Raw genomic sequence first — 19,197 nt, 5'->3', positions numbered from 1 at the left:
CTATAATCCTGCCTGTAGTTACGTTCGGCCATTTACACATATTATCTTCCCATGTGTCCAGTGTCAACGGGTGTGGGATAGACACTCTTTCATTAGATAGGAGACTCGCAGAATGATCCCAAGTTTGCATTTTTTCGGCGGTCGCTATGGCTACTACGGTAGTACGTTACGCTTCTCCGTATTCACAAACACCGGAACCGACAGACACGATCGCGGCCGAGTCCGGAAGCAAACCGGAAGTGCCCAGGAAACTTGTCTATACCCCGTCACCCAGAGACGAGGCTACACCGCCCCTCCCCCCCCCAAAGGGCTTCAGAGCTGATGATGCCCCCCCCCCACCCACGCTGACCATCACAGCGGACCAGGTGAGGAATCAGCTTATGAGGCTACACACTAGGAAAGCAGCTGGCCCGGATGGCGTCAGCCCCATGCTGCTCAAAGCCTGTGCCCCCCAGCTTTGTGATGTGCTACAGCTGATCTTCAACAAGAGCCCGAGTCTCCAAAGGGTCCCCGTGATGTGGAAAATGTCCTGTATCGTCCCTATACCTAAAAAGCCAAGACCCTGGAGAAAATCGTCCTGGAGCAGCTCAGGCCTATGGTCAAACCATCCCTAGACCCCCTCCATTTCGCCTACCAGCCCCGACTGGGAGTGGGGGACGCTGTCATCTACCTGACCAACCGCGCCTACGCCCACCTTGACAACCCGGCCAGCACTGTGAGAGTCATGTTCTTCGACTTCTCCAGTGCTTTCAACACCATCAGGCCGGCTCTACTGGGTGAGAAGCTGACGGCGATGCGGGTGGATGCCCCCCTGGTGGTCTGGATTGTGGACTACCTGTCTGGCAGACCACAGTATGTGCGCCTGCAGAACTGTGTGTCAGACAGAGTGGTCAGCAATACAGGAGCACCACAGGGGACGGCCTTCTCTCCCTTCTTCTTCACCATCTACACCACGGACTTCACCTACCAGACAGAGTCTTGCCACCTTCAGAAGTTCTCTCACGACTCTGCGATAGTGGGATGTATCAAAGATGGCGACGACGATGAGTATCGGGATGTGGTGGCCAACTTTGTCACATGGTGTGAGCAGAACCACCTGCAGCTCAACGTGTCAAAGACAAAGGAGCTGGTGGTGGACCTGAGGAGGGTCAAGGCTCCGGTGACCCCTGTTTCAATCGACGGGGTCAGTGTTGACATAGTGGAGGATTACAAGTACCTTGGAGTGTACATTGACAATAAACTAGACTGGGCTAAGAACTCTGATGCACTCTACAAGAAGGGGCAAAGCCGTCTCTACTTTCTGAGATGGCTGAGGTCCTTCAACGTCTGCCGGACCATGCTGAGGATGTTCTGAGTCGGTAGTGGCTAGTGCCTTCCTGTATGCTATTGTGTGCTGGGGCAGCAGGCTGAAGGCAGCGGATTAGTGTTAATTTCGTCGACGAAAAATGTTAGTCGACTACCTTTTTCCCCAAGACTAAGACGAGACTAAAATGTTCAGACTTTTAGTTTCATTGACTAACACAAGACTAAAATACTCAAACTTTTAGTCGACTAAAACTTGACTAAACAAAAAGACGATGAGGTTGAATAAATATGATAAAAACTAACAAGGACATTTGACACAGGACTAAGACTACGACTAAATTTAAAAATAGACGACAAAATTAACACTAATTATAGACTGTTTCCCCCCCTCAATGCAGCAGTTCAGTTTCCTGTGTTGCAGCATCATAGATCTAGCTGACATTTAGCTGTCTGAAAAACATTTGCAGTAGTTACAACAGAATCCACCCAGTCTTAGCTAAGGGTCTTATCTATATGTGTATGAGGCATTGTGTTCCCAAAATGTACAGCTACTTGCTTGTCTACATTATATCCAGAGAGGTCTGAGTGCTTTCCACACAGCACAGCCAGCCTCCCTCCATTCTCCCCTCAGCTGCGGGCTGAGCAGGGACTGTAAATATGCCGACACTGGCCCGGGTGGGCAGGGTCAGCATTAATTTCCCTGGGAAAGAGTTGCCAACACTGCTTCGAAATACCATTACTAGTGAAGCGCATCAGCAGATTCAACAGTTTTCATTGACTAAAACTAGACTAAAATGTGAACAGTTTTTGTTGACTAAGACTAGACTAATATACTTATGGTTTTATTTGACTAAGCTGAGACTAAAATGCTCAAACTTTTAGTCGACTAAAACTTGACTAAATAAAAACAGGATGAGGTTGACTAAATATGACAAAGACTAACAAGGACATTTAACACGGGACTAAGACTAAGACTAAATAAAAAAATAGCCGACAAAATTAACACTACAGCGGATGCCAACAGACTCAACAAACTGATCCGTAAGGCCAGGGACATTGTGGGGCTGGATCTGGGCTCTCTGACTGCGCGCACACACCTACACACACACACACACACACACACACACGCACGCACACACCTAAACACACCCACACACACCCACACACACACACGGTTGAATGCTCTCATTTAGGACACTTCATGCCCAAAAGAACATGTGGGACCAAGTAAAAGTTAGCTTTCCTGCTCAGGACTAGACAGGAAGTGGTGCGATTTTGCTGCGTCAAGTTACCTACTGTATGAGTTAACCAGGGTGAGACAGGAAGTAGAGCGATTTTGCCTTCAGAGTAAAAGCTTAGATTGTGAAACTTTTTTCAGATTTCCCCTCCATTTGTACTTGGCCAATTTCCCCCTGCTCTGCTGCCCAGGGTCACTGCTCCACCCTCTGCCAATCTGGGGAGAGCTGTAGACTAGCACCATGCTTCCTCCAAGACATGCCAGCCGCTTCAGGACACATACCCTTAATCTGGCTTCCCACCCGCAGACCCATTGCCCGACACCCGACTAATCCGGGGGCGCGAACCTGCGACCCTCGTGTTGGTAGGCAGGGAATCTACCGCTACACTACCTGGACGGCCTAGATTGTGAAACTTTTGAGAAAAGTTGGAAAATAAAGCTGGGCTGTGCAGAGCAACAGAAATTGTTTGAGAGGTATAAAAGTATAATGTAATAATATAAACGCACCACACATTGTCCAGTCTTCAGAAAGTAATACAATTATTTATCTATTATGTATTAATTAATTTAATTTAATTAATTAAAATGTATTTATCAATGTCCTTTGTTGCTCTGTAAAGCACTTTGCACAAGCACTGACAATTGTTTAAAGGGCTTTAGAGATGAATTTGACATAGTTTTCAAAGCTATCTGGTTTTACCTTTGGAGAAAATGAGGAGTTGGAAGATCTCTCTCTGGAGCATTCTGGGGAAATGAAAACACCAGCATGTACACTTTAACTTTGAAATAACCACTAAATAAAGATTGTGAAATAAACTCCTAAGTGTATTACTAATAAATGCCACTGGATGAATTAGAGTACCAGTAGTCATGTGTCAATAGAAGTTTAGAAGACACCTACCCCCTGCACCCAGGGGTGCTGGAGGACCTGAGCAGCACTGAGACGCAGAGTGGGTGCTGGAGGAGCTGAGCAGCACTGAGACGCAGAGTGGCTGCTGGAGGAGCTGAGCAGCACTGAGACGCAGAGTGGCTGCTGGAGGAGCTGAGCAGCACTGAGACGCAGAGTGGCATCCCAGACCAGCAGCTTGGATATGAGGTCCTTGGCTCCCTCTGAGATGTGAGCCCAGTCCTTGTCTGGAAACTCATACTTGCCCTCCTGGATGCTCTCAAACAGGTGACTCTGAGGAGAGATAATATCACAGAAAATTAGTTAATATTGTTCATATATCACAGTTTCGTAGTGTTACAGTCATCCCCCTTTCGCATGTAGATATGATCAATATTTATGTCTTTGTTGTGGCTGTTCATCTTTTGATCTTATGGTGTCTTTTTGTCCATACGGGGCTTAAAATGGCGTCTGCCTCGGCCCTCGAGAGGTCAGTCTGGTACGCACAGCCACATCACCTGTGGACAGTTGATATTAGTGTCTGTCTCATTTTGCTTTGCTTTGTCACTTTTGTCCTGTCTCGTGTTTATGGGACCCCTTTGATCACGTGAGGACGGTCCTGGATCGCCTCACGCAGGATGCTTCTGGAGGCCACATCAGCTAAAGCCTCCAACCTATAGTAGCAGACTCCAAACTAATTCAACCCTACTCCTCCTACTACATTAAGAATTTGATCGATCAATCTATGTTAACCGATTAATCGACAATGTAGGCAAAATGTAACTTTCACTGCTCATACAGAGGAAGAAGAAAGCCAAGCTAGCAGACACAAAGTCCAGGGTGGAGAATTACACCCAAAAAGACAACAGTCATCATTGTAAACATTGTAATACAATGTTGAAATATCTCACGCCCACAATAGTCCATGGGCCAAGGCTGAAATTTTGACATATCGGTACCACCTGAGGTGACCGCACAATTTTGTTATTTTTGTCTTCCTACATGTCTCTAGTTTATATTTTGGTATGATAACCCTTCCGATTTGGTAGCTTAAGGATAGTTATCACTCTGTAAACAAACCTACCCCCAAAAAATGACAAAACCCTGATTTCATCATATCTCTGAACCACACATGATAACGCAGAAAATGTGATGTCTACCCCTATGTTTTCATGGTCAGGGATTACAATGACACTCTATACAACATCATAAACTGTTCACATGAATAGTTAATGGTGAATTCAGTGATGTTTTGGTGAATTCAGTGGTGTTTTGAGAAAGATACAATGCAATTAGTCCATGGGCCAATGGTGAAATCGGTACCACCTAAGGGGACCGCGCACTTTTTGTATTTTTGTCTTCCTACATGTCTCTAGTTTATATTTTGGTATGATAACCCTGCCAATCTGGTAGCTTATTGATAGTTATCACTCTGTAAAAAACCTTCTCCATATAAATGACAAAACCCTGATTTCTGTGTATTAGTCCAGATGATATGTGAAAATCATGTTCACTTTTTCATAAAAGCATGAAACTTGGTACGCATATAGTTTGGGGCCCCGTAAATCTTCAGAAATTGAGCCATCACAAAAATGCTTCGTGGTGGCCATTTTAATTCCGCCATAAGTGAATTATGTAGTTTGCATCATATCTCCTGAATCACACATGATAACACAGAAAAGGTGATGGCTACCATATAGAACATCATAAACTGTTAAAGTAACTAATCAATGGTGAATTTAATGACGTGAGAAGGAAATCACAGTTTCTGATAACTGATGCTATAACCTCAATTCCATGACCACTCTCTGGCTAACATTTTTTGATGAGTAATTTGGGTCAGGGTTACTTCTATGGGCCTTTTGTTAAAATAGCCCCCAGGCCCCTCCCAAACATCCTGCGACTTTCTGCCAGACGGCCAAATCCAAGATGGGGTTTACCATTTTTAGAGTAAGGACGGAGATTAACAATGGTGAATTATAGCTATTTTAATTGCAAATTCATGCCTACCAAACATGGTTTAGTATTGACAATTATTGTGTTTTGAGGGTAATTTCATAATTATGTTAGTCTCGCTGGCCAGCCTCCCCTCCCTACCGGGAGAGGATAGCATCAGTTATCAGATACTGTCATTTCCTTCTCACAACGTCATCAAATTCACAATTGATTAGTCACTTTAACACTTTATGATGTTCTATGGTATCATTGTAATCCTTGACCATGAAAACATTGGGATAGACATCTCCTTTTCAGTGTTAGCATGTGTGGTTCAGGAGATATGATGCAAACTATGCTTATGGCAGAATTAAAATGGCCGCCACAAGGCATTTTTGTGATGGCTCAATTTCTGAAACTGTACAGGGCCCCAAACTATAAGCGTACCAAGTTTCATGCTTTTACGAAAAAGGGAACATCATTTTCACATATCATCTGGACTAATACACAGAAATCAGGGTTTTGTCATTTATATGGGGGTAGGTTTGTTTACAGAGTGATAACTATCCTTAAGCTACCAAATGGGCAGGGTTATCATACCAAAATATAAACTACAGACATGTAGGAAGACAAAAATAACAAAATCGTGCGGTCACCTCAGGTGGTACCGATTTTTGCCTTGGCCCATGGACTATCTAGGACCAAATAGAAATGGAACTGTGTCACATGATCTTGCATGCAAGGTCAGTGTTTGTTACATGTATGCTAAAGACACGTCTGCTGCAATATCCCACTGATCCCTTCCTCATGTTGGTGTTCATCACACAAGCCAAGGTCACTGTGGGTTTCCTTTCTTACACTAGCAGCTTCAAATATATCTTGGTATAAACAGTGAAGTCTAAATGTAACAGAGGTATTCGTCATTGCAAAATGGCGCCATCTACTGCATACAGTAGATCTAACACCTATTTTCAGCATCCCAATGCTGCATCTGACCGTAATTGCCACGATGCAGTGGCATGGTGGTCTGCAACAGCATTGGGGTCAATTCAATCAATCAATCAATCAATTCCAATGAAACATTGGAAGTGAATTGGAATTTCAGGAAGTTTAGTGAAATTAATATTTTTTTTCTTGCCGGATATCTGAGATTATACTGAATATCATGCAATGTTAAAACATTTATCAAGTATTTAACAAGTATCAGCTAGTCAGATACACTAACTTAATTACCGGTAGGTACAGTGTTCTTGAAGCGGGGCGCAGCGTCGAACGAGATCCGGCACCCAGAGCAGCAGCATCACCAGCTTTTTCTCTCTAAGTCCTGGGGGGTCAACAACTAAACAAAAAAACGTAATTTAGCCACCTAAAACAACGCCCACCTAAACAAATCGATATCCGTGTACATGCACGCTCTATTTTGACAATTTTCAGCGCTTTACTTTTCCGCAAAACAGCAGTTTCATTCGGCACTGCTTTTTCTCCCAACCGTACAACTACCGTATTCCTCCGCTAAAAGCCTGCACAGAGCACAGAGCCGCGGTTTACAAAACAGGAAGGCTTAGAAGAGAGATAAAACACTGACTTACTTTAGAGACAACAAGTCACCTGGCCTCTCTGGTCTGGGACGTTTTCCACAATTTATCCTGGGAATGGTGAAAAAGGTCTGCAGCCAGGGCACCCAGGCATTTAGACAGGAGGCGCATCTCTCTGCCTGTTCACTTCACTCTCTGCAAAAGTTCCTCTTCTGTATTCTCTTCTGTATTCTCTCTGGTTCATAATTGTATCCTCTTGTCACCAAGGTGAATGGCATATCATCCTCGCTATCAAAATCACTCATAAGACAAGCTAGGAAGATCATTGCTGACCCCTCTCATGTCTTGTATTCAGAATACGAACTGCTTCCATCTGGCAGGCGTTACAGAGTCCCAATCAAGAACAAAAAAAGACACCTCAACAGATACAAATACTCTTTCATCCCCATATCAGTCAGTCTCCTAAACTCAGGTCATAGGTAATGTATTGTTGATTGTACTGTAAATTATTGATGTTTGCACTTTGGTTGTGTGTTTGCACATGTCGGCACTGGTGTGCTATGCACTATTGTTTTTTGTTGTTGTTTTTGTTATGGCACTGTGTACCTATGTGGCAGCCTGTATGTCCAAGACAAATTTCCCTCGGGACAAATTAAAATAATCTTATAATCTTGAAATAATCTTGAATCTTATTAGGCAAATCCTTCAACTAGGCAACACCACGAGACAGACTGAACAGGACTCCCTCGTATGATATGAGATGATCTTTGCGGTTGGTGTAAACTTAGAGGCCATCTGATGAAGCGCATCACCTCACACCTCCTGACAGACTGAGCTGAATCAGTTGTACACCGGGGCAGATAACCCGCAAAGAAGTTGTGTAAACGGGTGAATCATGGAAGTTGGAAACCCTCATTAGTGTTATGCTTGCCCCTGTGTTTACCCTGCCTTTTTGACACAAAATGGCCCCTGTGAAAAGGGTGTATTGGAGCCAACGAGTCAGAGAGATAACATTAGCGTCCCTTACTTAGCCTCTCAGCTGTAATAAACCTTTGCGAGTGACTGTGTATGTAGCCTGCCTGCATGTATGTGTTTACGTCACGGGTGACGGGTCGGGCTCTTATATTAACGCGGCTAACAGCTAACGGCTAACGGCTAAGTCTGTTGAGTGGGGAACAGAACAGACAGTACCTGGACAAAGACAGTGAAGAAGATGGCGGTGAGGAACATGTCTCTCATGGGGAAATGGTCCTTGTCCAGCAGGTAGCACAGGGAGAAGGCGATGGCTCCTCGCAGGCCACCGTAGGCTATAATGAACTGGTCCTTGGTGGTCAGCTTGACGATGTGGAACTTGTTGATAACGTAGACCAGAGCAACCACACCTGGGAAGGACAATGTCATGAGAAACTGGGTTTGAGTGTGTGTGTAACAGATTTGGGTCAAATACTGTAATATTTGCTATTTTTTTTGCCAGAGTTGACCATTTAGGGCCATAGAATGGGGCTGTATCATAAAACTTACTGGCAGGTTTAGAGTAACGTTAGGGGCAGATACCGTCACGGTAGGGTGCTTCAAAATGCGAAATATTGGGAAGCGATTTGCAAATTTTGCATGACCCGTTTTCTCCATTCTTCCACCCATTTTGGTCACGGTCTATTGTAAAAATGAACGTTAACTAATGAAAATTATCATTTTGAAAAAGAGAAGATGACCATACACGTCACATAAACGTTTTAGCAGGTGCTGGAGTGTAGCAGAGATAAAGTAGCCTAAAGAGAAGGCTGCTGCCACCAATGCTCCTATATATTTATCTTACAGAGCATTGATAGGTCTTCATCAGGTGATGATCACCACTGACCAATTCATAATCTCAGTCAGTGACATCATAAACATTTGGTTTACCATGCCCAACATCATCTGCCATTCTAACATGTCTCTGCTGCCCATTGACAGATACAGACTCAGAGGCAGACTGTTGCAATGTCAAGCTTAATTAACATGTTGGTTGTGATTGGCTGTGATCACCTGTGTTGCAGCTGACTAATAACTAATGTGGATCCATCATGGTATTCACAATCATAATTCATAATTTTATGAATCGGGGTAAATTACCGTGGTGCAGATTTTGCGTGCTGCTGTTCTGTCACTGCAGAGTTTTATGAATTAGCCCTAATAAAAGTCAAATGACTTTTCTCTCTGATTGTGTGTTTTAATAAGCTACTCAATGTGAGATGGCTCCGTAGGCACTGAAGTGACCACAAACCCACTGACCGCTACAACTTAAAAACGGTTTTCCATCACAAGCTCTCCCATCACATGATGTGTGTGGCAGTATCTTGTGATGAGCTCGTGACTCTTGGCAACAACCAATGAAGTCACAGACAGACAGTATATCATCAAAAAAATCACTACAAGAGTGACGGTAGCAGCACGCCAAAAATTGAGATGCAAGACTTCAGATTTCCACTTTCTTTTTTTATTGAGGGTCAACGCGTTTCGGCATATGTGCCTTCATCAGAGCATGCTCTGCTCTGATGAAGGCACATATGCCGAAACGCGTTTAAATGCAAATTAAAACACCCTGGCCTTTTTATCTCTCTTATTCTTTTGAGCGGAGTGGAGCGGTGAGTGCGAGCGGGTGAAATCTGTATCGAGCGGGGAGCGGTCTGGAGCGGCCGTGAGCGCTGGAGCGGGTGGAAAGGACCGCTCTGGGAGCGAGGAGCGGTAATTATCACCGCTCCGCTACCCTAACCCTCTGGTGTATATATATGTATATATATATATATATATATATATATATATATGCTCTGCTCATTGCTTAACATATTATGTACAGTACTTGCTCTATAGTGAACTTTGTGACAAACGTGTTTCATAAGAAGCTATTCACTTGACTTGTGCATAGATTATCAACGGCAGTCCACCATGACATCATGCATAGTTGTTTCCGTTTGAATGTATATCTTAACACACCCCCGCCTGCCATCACATATACGTTCAGAACGTTTGGAAACCACTACAGTAGAGCTGACCTATGACCCGTGCCACCAGACACAGGATGACAGTGACCGTGACGAAGGTCCAGTTCCAGGAGTGCTGTCCGTCCACCGTGGCCACGCCCAGGAAGTTGAAGATGAGCGTCTCGCTGACGCTGCTCCACATCTTCAGGAAGTACTTGATGGTGGTGTGGGACTTGTGGGATATGTTGGCCTCCACGTAGGGTCGCATCACTGCCCCGCATGCTATCAACCTGTAAGGACAAGGGACAAGATGCTAATGCCTTTTGCATCAGTTGAATGGATAATAAAGTGAGTGAACATTTGATTGTTTTATGAGATTTGAATAGTTTCCTAACTCCTCAGAAAATGTTCGCTCTTCTTTCTGAATCTAGCTTTGATGGTCTTAGTATAAAAGCAAACATTATCAAATCACTGATTATTGCTTCTGAGAATAATATGGGAACAGCAGTGTTTCCCCTAGAAAAATTTCAGGCCTGGAGGGATTTCGAAATGTACCCCGACCGCAACGATGGGGGCCCTCACTGGCGACACTAAACTTTTAGCTAACCTGTTCGCATCCATGTACGCAATGGCATCCCAAGTATCATCATACTATTATGGGATGCGATGCGAACAGTTGTATTATGGGATGTGCGTTTCCCAGGCAACGACACACGTTGACACGTTTTGGAACAGCGCTGCACGCTGGCACAATGCTCCTAAAAGCAAAATGCTTATTGTTTTTAATGATTTGGCATCTTCTATTACTGTCAACACTGTCAACACCAGCATTGTTGTATTGTAATAATATGCCATAAAGGTTTATTGAAATTTTGGGGAAAGCAGGAAAAAAAATCAATCTTTTTTCTGGCCTGGCGGGGGCGCCGTTGGCCTGGAACACACTGGAACAGGCAATCTGAACAAAATAGCATTTTCAACTCTTCTCCAGCAACAAAGGGGAACAGTGATGTCAGAGGTTACTGCATAACAAATTGCTCCAATTTCCAGCCTAAGTTCCATTCTGATCAGAAAACACACACGACAGCCAGAGAGAGACGTCCCCATCCCAGTCTGGTAACCACTTCTACTATCATGTCAAAGATGCATTCTGATCAGGAAAACACACACGACAGCCAGAGAGAGATGTCCCCATCCCAGTCTGGTAACCACTTCTACTATCATGTCAAAGATGCATTCTGATCAGGAAAACACACACGACAGCCAGAGAGAGACGTCCCCATCCCAGTCTGGTAACCACTTCTCCATCATGTCAAAGATGCATTCTGATCAGAAAACACACACGACAGCCAGAGAGAGACGTCCCCACCCCAGTCTGGTAACCACTTCTACTATCATGTCAAAGATGCATTCTGATCAGAAAACACACACGACAGCCAGAGAGAGACGTCCCCATCCCAGTCTGGTAACCACTTCTACTATCATGTCAAAGATGCATTCTGATCAGAAAACACACACGACAGCCAGAGAGAGACGTCCCCATCCCAGTCTGGTAACCACTTCTCCATCATGTCAAAGATGCATTCTGATCAGAAAACACACACGACAGCCAGAGAGAGATGTCCCCATCCCAGTCTGGTAACCACTTCTCCATCATGTCAAAGATGCATTCTGATCAGAAAACACACACGACAGCCAGAGAGAGATGTCCCCATCCCAGTCTGGTAACCACTTCTACTATCATGTCAAAGATGCATTCTGATCAGAAAACACACACGACAGCCAGAGAGAGACGTCCCCATCCCAGTCTGGTAACCACTTCTACTATCATGTCAAAGATGCATTCTGATCAGGAAAACACACACGACAGCCAGAGAGAGACGTCCCCATCCCAGTCTGGTAACCACTTCTACTATCATGTCAAAGATGCATTCTGATCAGGAAAACACACACGACAGCCAGAGAGAGATGTCCCCATCCCAGTCTGGTAACCACTTCTCCATCATGTCAAAGATACATTCTGATCAGGAAAACACACACGACAGCCAGAGAGAGATGTCCCCATCCCAGTCTGGTAACCACTTCTACTATCATGTCAAAGATACATTCTGATCAGGAAAACACACACGACAGCCAGAGAGAGATGTCCCCACCCCAGTCTGGTAACCACTTCTACTATCATGTCAAAGATGCAGAGGCCGAAAAACTAATGTCATCCAAGTTGCATAAGGCACTACAGCTGCTCATCATTCCACCTCTACAGCAATATTGGATTGCCTCAGGAGGTCCCTGAAGACCATCAAGGACACAAACCACCCCCACATGTGAACCACATGTTCTCCCTGTTACCCTCAGGGAGGAGATACACTGTCCCAAAAGCACACACAAATCGCTTGAGGGACAGTTTCTTCCCGCAGGCCACGAGACTCCTTAACATACACAAATAAACTCCCAACAATCATGTAGTAGCTGTACTGCAGCTACTACCATTACGTATGTTTAATTCTAATTAGGTCTATGCTATTTGCACCTGTGCAAACAGAATGTTTAATTATTAAACATTATTATAATTATGTTTAAATTATGTCTATACTATTTGCACCTATGTGCAGTGAATATGTCACTGTTTTTTGGCTTGTTTTATTGCTTGTTGTGTCTCTTGTTGTTTTTGCACTCATATGCCCTGCTATTTTGCACTATGTTGTAACGGAGTCTACAGCACAAGAATTTCACACGTGATACTTGTACTACGGACTGGAGTGACAATACAAATCTTGAATCTTGAATCTTGGATTGGCTATAAGGGCATGAGGGAGGGGTGAGAAAAGGAATTGACACTGGGAAGCTGTTTCATGACTCTTATATCAGGGGCTCAGGGGCTCCTGGCCTTTCAACAGACTGTCCTTGACTGAGCGTCTCCGAGGTGCTCTTTTAAGAGAGGCATTAAATAGACCAATGGCCACAGGCAGGAATGATTTCCTGTGCCTCTCCGTATTGCATCTAGGTGGAATCAGTCTCTCACTGAACGTACTCCTGTGTTTGACTAGCACGCCGTGGAGTGGGTGTGAGTCGTTGCTCATGATGGAGCGTAGCCTGGACAACGTTCTCTTCTCTGACACCGCAGTCAGAGAGCCCAGATCCAGCCCCACAATGTCCCTGGCCTTACGGATCAGTTTGTTGAGTCTGTTGGCGTCCGCTGCCTTCAGCCTGCTGCCCCAGCACACAATAGCATACAGTGCTTCCCCACCTGGTTCTTCAAGTCCTGGATCTCCCGCTGATGTTTCTCATCCTTGATTTTGGAGATGAGCTCTTGGGTCAGCATCCACTCCTTCGCCCCCTGCTCACTGCAGAGGTCAAAGTAGTGGATTCTCTCCTCCTTCAGGCGTGTTGTCAACCTAAAAGAGACAGGCGAGCAGTGAAACTGTGGGTCAGGCAATTTATACATGAATGAATAAAAACAGCTTCATCAGAAGTCCTGTCGTTTTTTCTGAGTCACAAATGAGAAATGGTCTCTTGTCGTACAACCAGCACTCATGAAAAGAAATGAAAAAAGAAGAGAGACTCACATTCCCTTCAAGTGTTTTGAGTCCTTAGGTGCTTACCTGTTGATCTCTAGCTCCTGTTCCTCACGCTGTCCTTTCAGCTTCTCCAGACTGCGTTTCAACTGGATGTTCTCAGTCTGTATAGATAGATGGTTACAGAGTGAGATGAGAAACAGTAAATGTACAGTATGAAATAGGCCACGCCCATCACGGGGGAAAAGCACAGTTCATTTCCACACACCAGTGTCATTTTCCTTGAATTAAACATAGCTAAAAGCTGTTGTGTGGTGGGCTGCGCAGACAACAAATGTAAAAAAAAATCGCCAGTTAACATTTTTTTGTACTCCCAAGGAAAACAAGGAAGCCATTGAGAATTGGCAAGAAGAAAAATGTGGATGTTGCTGTCAATGAAGTAAGTTGGAGTGTTCATCTTCCGCATATACGATATTTTTGTGCAACACCCGACCATGCACGCGACATAGGAGGAATGCCAGGATTGGAGGGGAGATTGTGTTTTCCCCCGTTTTGGGCGTGGTTTCTGAATGATGGCACGCTCCGCAGTGTCTCTATGGGGGGGAGGTAGGTGGAGTTTAACAGTTTATGAAAACTCATTCAAATTCATGTGTGCTTCTTCATGCTCTACCTTGCTGTTCCAGCTGCTTGGTCAGCACGGCCACATCCTGCTCCATCCGCCAGTTGCTGCAGGCATCGGTCATGAGCAGAAGGTCATGGAGAGGAGACCAGCTGCCACTGGAATGAAGGCAAATTAAAGTATTACATTTTAATGCCAAATATTGTTCCAACTGTAGGGCTGTCCCAAATACTAATTTACCTCTGGATTCAAATGCTAGCCCTACATTACGCCCTTTGAAGACATTTGATAAATCACACAAGCTTTCAGATCAAGTCCAGAATTATACCTGGTTGAAGGAGAAGGCACTGTTTCACAGAACCATGTCGCTGGGCGGTGGGCTGGGAGCTCTGGCTTGTTTGTTAACTGTAAAAAGATTGAAACAAAGTCATGACATTTAGTCTAAAGACAGGTAGGTAATTTTTTATTTATTTATTTCAGGGACAGTGCAACATTAATGAACATTTGCATGTAAATGTGCCGGATTATAGCCTTAGCTAATTTCCATCCGTAGTCCCTCGACAGGTGAGGTACAAAAAAGTTTAAAAAGAAGAAATAGAAAAATTAGTGCATACATAGGGCAACTGACAGGGGTGCAATGTAGGTGACACATACATACACATAGGGTAAAAAGGAGAGGAGACATACATATACATGAAGGAGGCATTTAACTTTGCAATTCAAGTGGGCACATACAGACCTTCAATTCCGGTATGTAATACAAATAAAACAAAAACAGGAAACATTAGGGACATTGACCAAGGTAGACATAGGACTTACAAGGATATATATATACAAAAACAACACATGAAACAAAAGGGTTTAGATATGGTCGCAGTTTTGATTTGATCTGAGCCATGACTTTAACAGCCCCTTAAAGGTGTGAAAACTGCTACTCTCTCTGACTGACATTGGTAGGCTATTCCACAGTTTGCCAGTTTGCTACCCCTGTAGGACAAAACATTTTGTCCGACAGAGGACCGTCTCAGAGGTAGTTCACAGTCACCTCTCGACGAGCTTCGCGTGGTGTTCTGGGTAGCTCTCCGTTTGATAAAGCATTCTAAAGGAGGTGGTGCTAGCCCATGAAGGATTTTATAAATCATACAGGCAATTTTAAATTTTTTATAATTGTCAAAGCTGAGGAGCTTGTACTTTAGAAGTATATTGCAATGATGGTAAGATATAGGTTTCTTATCTAAAATTTGCAGGGCCTTTTTATATAGAGACTCGATGGGCTTCAAGGTGGTTACTCCTGTGAAGGACCAGTGAGGCAGTAGTCTATATGTGCAAAAATCATTGAATGGAGAAAGGTTAGAGCCGCACTGTCAGTCAGAGATGCTCTAATCTGCCTAAAATTGCAGAGATTGAATTTTAGAGTGTTCGATACCTTTTTTATATGACTCTTGAAAGAGAGTCATATAATAATAGCTCGTAAAATAACAGGTTAGTGATGTGAGTGACCCACTTACCCAGCTGTGAAGTGACTTCAGGCCCATGGCCACGTTAATTAGCATGGCTGCCATTTTCCAGTTGAACTGATGAGTTGTAGGAGTTCACTTGTTGGTTTGCAACCTGGCAATGTAAAAAAATATTTAATTATAATTAATGTGAAAATCAACTTTTCTCCATCAGATATAGATCAACACATAAGCACAGTGAAACTATAAAAGGCACTTATAGGAACATGTCCACATATATGTGAGTCACAGCACTAAAACCAGGGTTAGTCAGCAGCATGATAATCGCATTCTGAGAAACATTCAGTCAACAAATGAACTACGGTAACTACATCAGATTTCTCAAGACAGCCTGACACGCCCACACAGTCCGCGGGAGAAAATACACTCTAAAAACTAATTGATTCTCATGACTTTTGCCATGACTGTCAAACCTAAATTTATATACTTTGCGACGTTCATCATCGTTCAAATTTGGCTGGTGGCTTATTAACATAGGGTCCTGTGATGTGATGAACTCAAAATGCTAAATAATAAAGAAATATTTCTGGTTTCCAGGGACTTTAAATATCAACAACTAGCCAACAGATATTATTAAAGCTGGTGGGCTTCATGGAAAGAGTGTGACTCGGTTGACCGTTATATCAAACTGGTAATTCAGTGTCGTTTTATTGCCACACAACTAACGTTATTAGCTCACAACTAACAACTATGTTCCAGGTCATCTCAAAAACAATGCAACGGACACAGCGTAGCGTTACATTAGGCCTTGGCCACACTGATCCGTGGTGTCTGTCCGTGTGCGTTCATTTCTCTGTTCACTTCCATTCATTTTCAATGACAGCTGTCCGACTGTCCGTGGAGTACTCAGAAGCGTACGTATCCAGAAGATTTGCATACGTTTTGATGGACAGAAAGTTGAAGAGGGATGAACTTTTTCTGGATAGACGTATCGGATGGTCGGATGGTCGGATAGTCACTGTCCGTTTAGCCAATCAGAGTCGAGGTCTCGAGAGGAGGCGTTCCGAGATTTGTTTCAACTTTTCAAAGAAGATGCCGGCCGAGGCGGTGAAGGAGGCTATAATTAATGCTGTGTACACCATCCCGCTGTTGTCCAACGTGCCACATTGCTCTTAAAGGGCTCGCGCCGCATTAACTACAGTAATAATCACATGGGGGGAAAAAACACATTTTCACATGAGTGGGGCACGCGCAAATACCACCGTGACGTCACGATGTACCAAATCGCCCATTCATTTGAGGGCACAAAAAAAAGCAGGTTTGAACCCATAGAGGGAACTTATGCTGCTGAAATGATAGGGGTTTGTACAATTTTAACAGATTGGTCACAGATGTGGAGATTTTGACCAGAATCCTTCACATACCACCCCAAAAGCCATATATATTGGTTAAAAGCTGAAAAAGGTGTTTGGGGGTTTAGTCCTGCTTTAACTATACTTACTAGTTTCAACTACATTTGCTGGGCAGTCATTATTGGTGTCTACAAAAACAACATTTTGATTGAGTTAAAGGCTACAATGTAACAATGAGAACAATTAGACTACCATAACCTGAACATTACTGAATTTAGTTCATTGATACACAAATTTCAAACCAACTCACTAAGTTAATTTGAATCCAAGTAGCTGCCAAAATAATGGAAGCATTCAAGTAATTGAGGGATGCATTATTATAGAAAGCAGGCTAAATTGGCACCCCCCAATGGGGGGAAAATCGACAGGATGTTTTATTTTATTATTCTCGTGAATTCCTGCCCAGCTTGATCTGCTCTGTGCTGCTTGACGTGACTCTTGAGATAAGCTAAAATACACAGGCTGATTTGTGGAGCAGAGCGGAAAGCCGCTTCGGGGACGCCTCTGGTGGACACAAGTATTCACTAGACAGGCTACGTCCGCCTCATCTCGCCGTCGTAATGCAACGTTTCCTGGTGGAATCTCAATCTGCCCGGCTGCCCGGCAGAGACTTTAGTCCCAAAAGAGAAAAAAAACTTGAATGGATTTGCATCAAAGGAGATTTAGAAGTGAGTAGACGCAAATCCGTCTGAAGAATAAGTAAGTAGACGCGTCTACCTGCGTTTAACCAGACCGTTTAACGTCTCACATTCAAAGCACTTCATACTCCCAGAGCTGGCGTAAGCCATATAAAAACCCTCTGGCTTTACCCAAAATTAAAACGTCCAGAGTTTGTGTCTTTGAAAACAAACTGCTAAAGCTGCGTTCACACCGACCTATTAAAATTTTTCGCTGGCATCGAGTTTACATACAAAGTCAATGCAAACGAGCGATTGAGCGTATATTCGCCCGGGAGAAAAATCGCTGGGCGTCCGAGCGACAGAGACAGAACGATAGGGCGAAAATACGCCCGAGATGAAATATCCCAACTCGAGCGAAATTACGCTGGCATCAGTCGCTCGCTGTTCAACGCTGATTGGCTGCCGTGTGAGAGTGAGTCAAGGATCACACTGGCTTGGAACAAACCGCTGGTTTATTGTGTGGCAACAAACTGCATTGACAGCTGATTGACAGGCTGACAGCTGACATGAAGTGAAGTCTGTACTACCGGTATAGAGCTCGCATTAGGAGCACGCTGATAGGCTTAGCTTGTAAACAACTACGGTGGCTCGGCCTCGTAGTGGACAAACATCATGACATTGCGTAACGTTATAGCCCCCACATGTCCGTCAATTATTGTGCCTGTTGACGAGCGATTTAAACAGAGCGACAGAGCGATTCCAAAGGGTTGAATCGAGCGACAGAGAGAAAAATAAATATCTCGGTGTGAACACAGCTTAACCAAGGCCAAGACAATAAGCACGTTTCCTTCAGAACAACTGGCCAGGTGGCACAATTTCATCTGTTTTCCTCTAGGAGGCAGCCAAACTTCATTTGTCTGAAACATCAAAGCGCTATAATGAAGAAAATGTGAGTTAAGGTTAAGTTCTGGTCCCACACCGGCCCGCCCAGTTGTTTAGTGGTGGAAAAAGCTGAGTGGACTTTCTAGCGGTCTGCAGAGGGAGTGTGTTTTACCCGCATTTCTTCTTCTGGGTGTGTCTTGCTTTGATGAGGGCCAGGATGGCTGCTTCATCATAGTGGTGGTTGCACTTCTTATTCTTCATGGGATTCACCATGTCCACCTTGAGAAGCATAATAATGCAATTAGTAAGATAGAACCTAACGAGTGGTTGTCGACTCAACATGGGGTCTGGGGACCATCAGGGGGTCCCCAGTAAGCTGGTGATTTGTTAAAGTTAAACATTTCATTGACAGGGTGGGTCTGGGTAGTGTAGAGGTATAATAAGCACTCGCCTACCACCACGGAGACCCGGGTTCAATTCCCGGGCAGCGGTATTTTCGGCGTGCTCAAGACGTTCCTACAGACACAATTGCCCGTGTCTATCGGTGGGAAGCCAGCGGCGTATGAGTCCTGGTCGCTGCACTAGCACCTCCTCTGGTCAGTTGGGGCGCCTGTTCGGGGGGGGAGGGGAACAAGCTAGTTCACACGACTTCATCATCTGTCAATAATGCCCCGACCCACCTCATCAGGTAGGACTATGTGAACATGGGTGAAAAGACGAGGGTAGTAAACATTATCCAGCTGTTTGGGTGTGTTATCGTCAAAAACCCAGTCTAGCATCATCTCTGTTGAAATTTTACTTCCAGGCAGGGGGGGGGATATTTAGTGATTTGGGGGC

The 19,197-nt window shown here is 44.2% G+C and overlaps 1 protein-coding gene across 2 annotated transcripts in view; it reads right to left on the bottom strand.

The window, feature by feature from the left end:
- Nucleotides 1-19,197, bottom strand: part of LOC310779146 (sodium/hydrogen exchanger 1-like) — a 36,618-nt gene that overhangs the window by 9,620 nt on the left and 7,801 nt on the right. For both annotated transcript variants that reach the window (XM_083639643.1, XM_083639644.1), the window contains exons 6-15: nucleotides 18,533-18,639; nucleotides 15,498-15,600; nucleotides 14,318-14,394; nucleotides 14,041-14,147; nucleotides 13,458-13,534; nucleotides 13,103-13,250; nucleotides 9,931-10,148; nucleotides 6,597-8,280; nucleotides 3,444-3,722; nucleotides 3,243-3,286 (exon numbers count right to left, since the gene is read on the bottom strand). In XM_083639643.1, the coding sequence (XP_083495769.1) occupies nucleotides 3,243-3,286; nucleotides 3,444-3,722; nucleotides 6,597-6,664 (391 nt within the window). In that variant the 5' untranslated portion in view covers nucleotides 6,665-8,280; nucleotides 9,931-10,148; nucleotides 13,103-13,250; ... (3 more) ...; nucleotides 15,498-15,600; nucleotides 18,533-18,639. The remainder of the gene's footprint in view (nucleotides 1-3,242; nucleotides 3,287-3,443; nucleotides 3,723-6,596; nucleotides 8,281-9,930; nucleotides 10,149-13,102; nucleotides 13,251-13,457; nucleotides 13,535-14,040; nucleotides 14,148-14,317; nucleotides 14,395-15,497; nucleotides 15,601-18,532; nucleotides 18,640-19,197) is intronic.

The sequence above is a fragment of the Poromitra crassiceps genome (assembly GCF_964638095.1).
Source record: "Poromitra crassiceps genome assembly, chromosome: 7".
Lineage (NCBI taxonomy): Eukaryota > Metazoa > Chordata > Actinopteri > Beryciformes > Melamphaidae > Poromitra > Poromitra crassiceps.
This window is presented reverse-complemented; position numbering and strand designations above follow the sequence as displayed.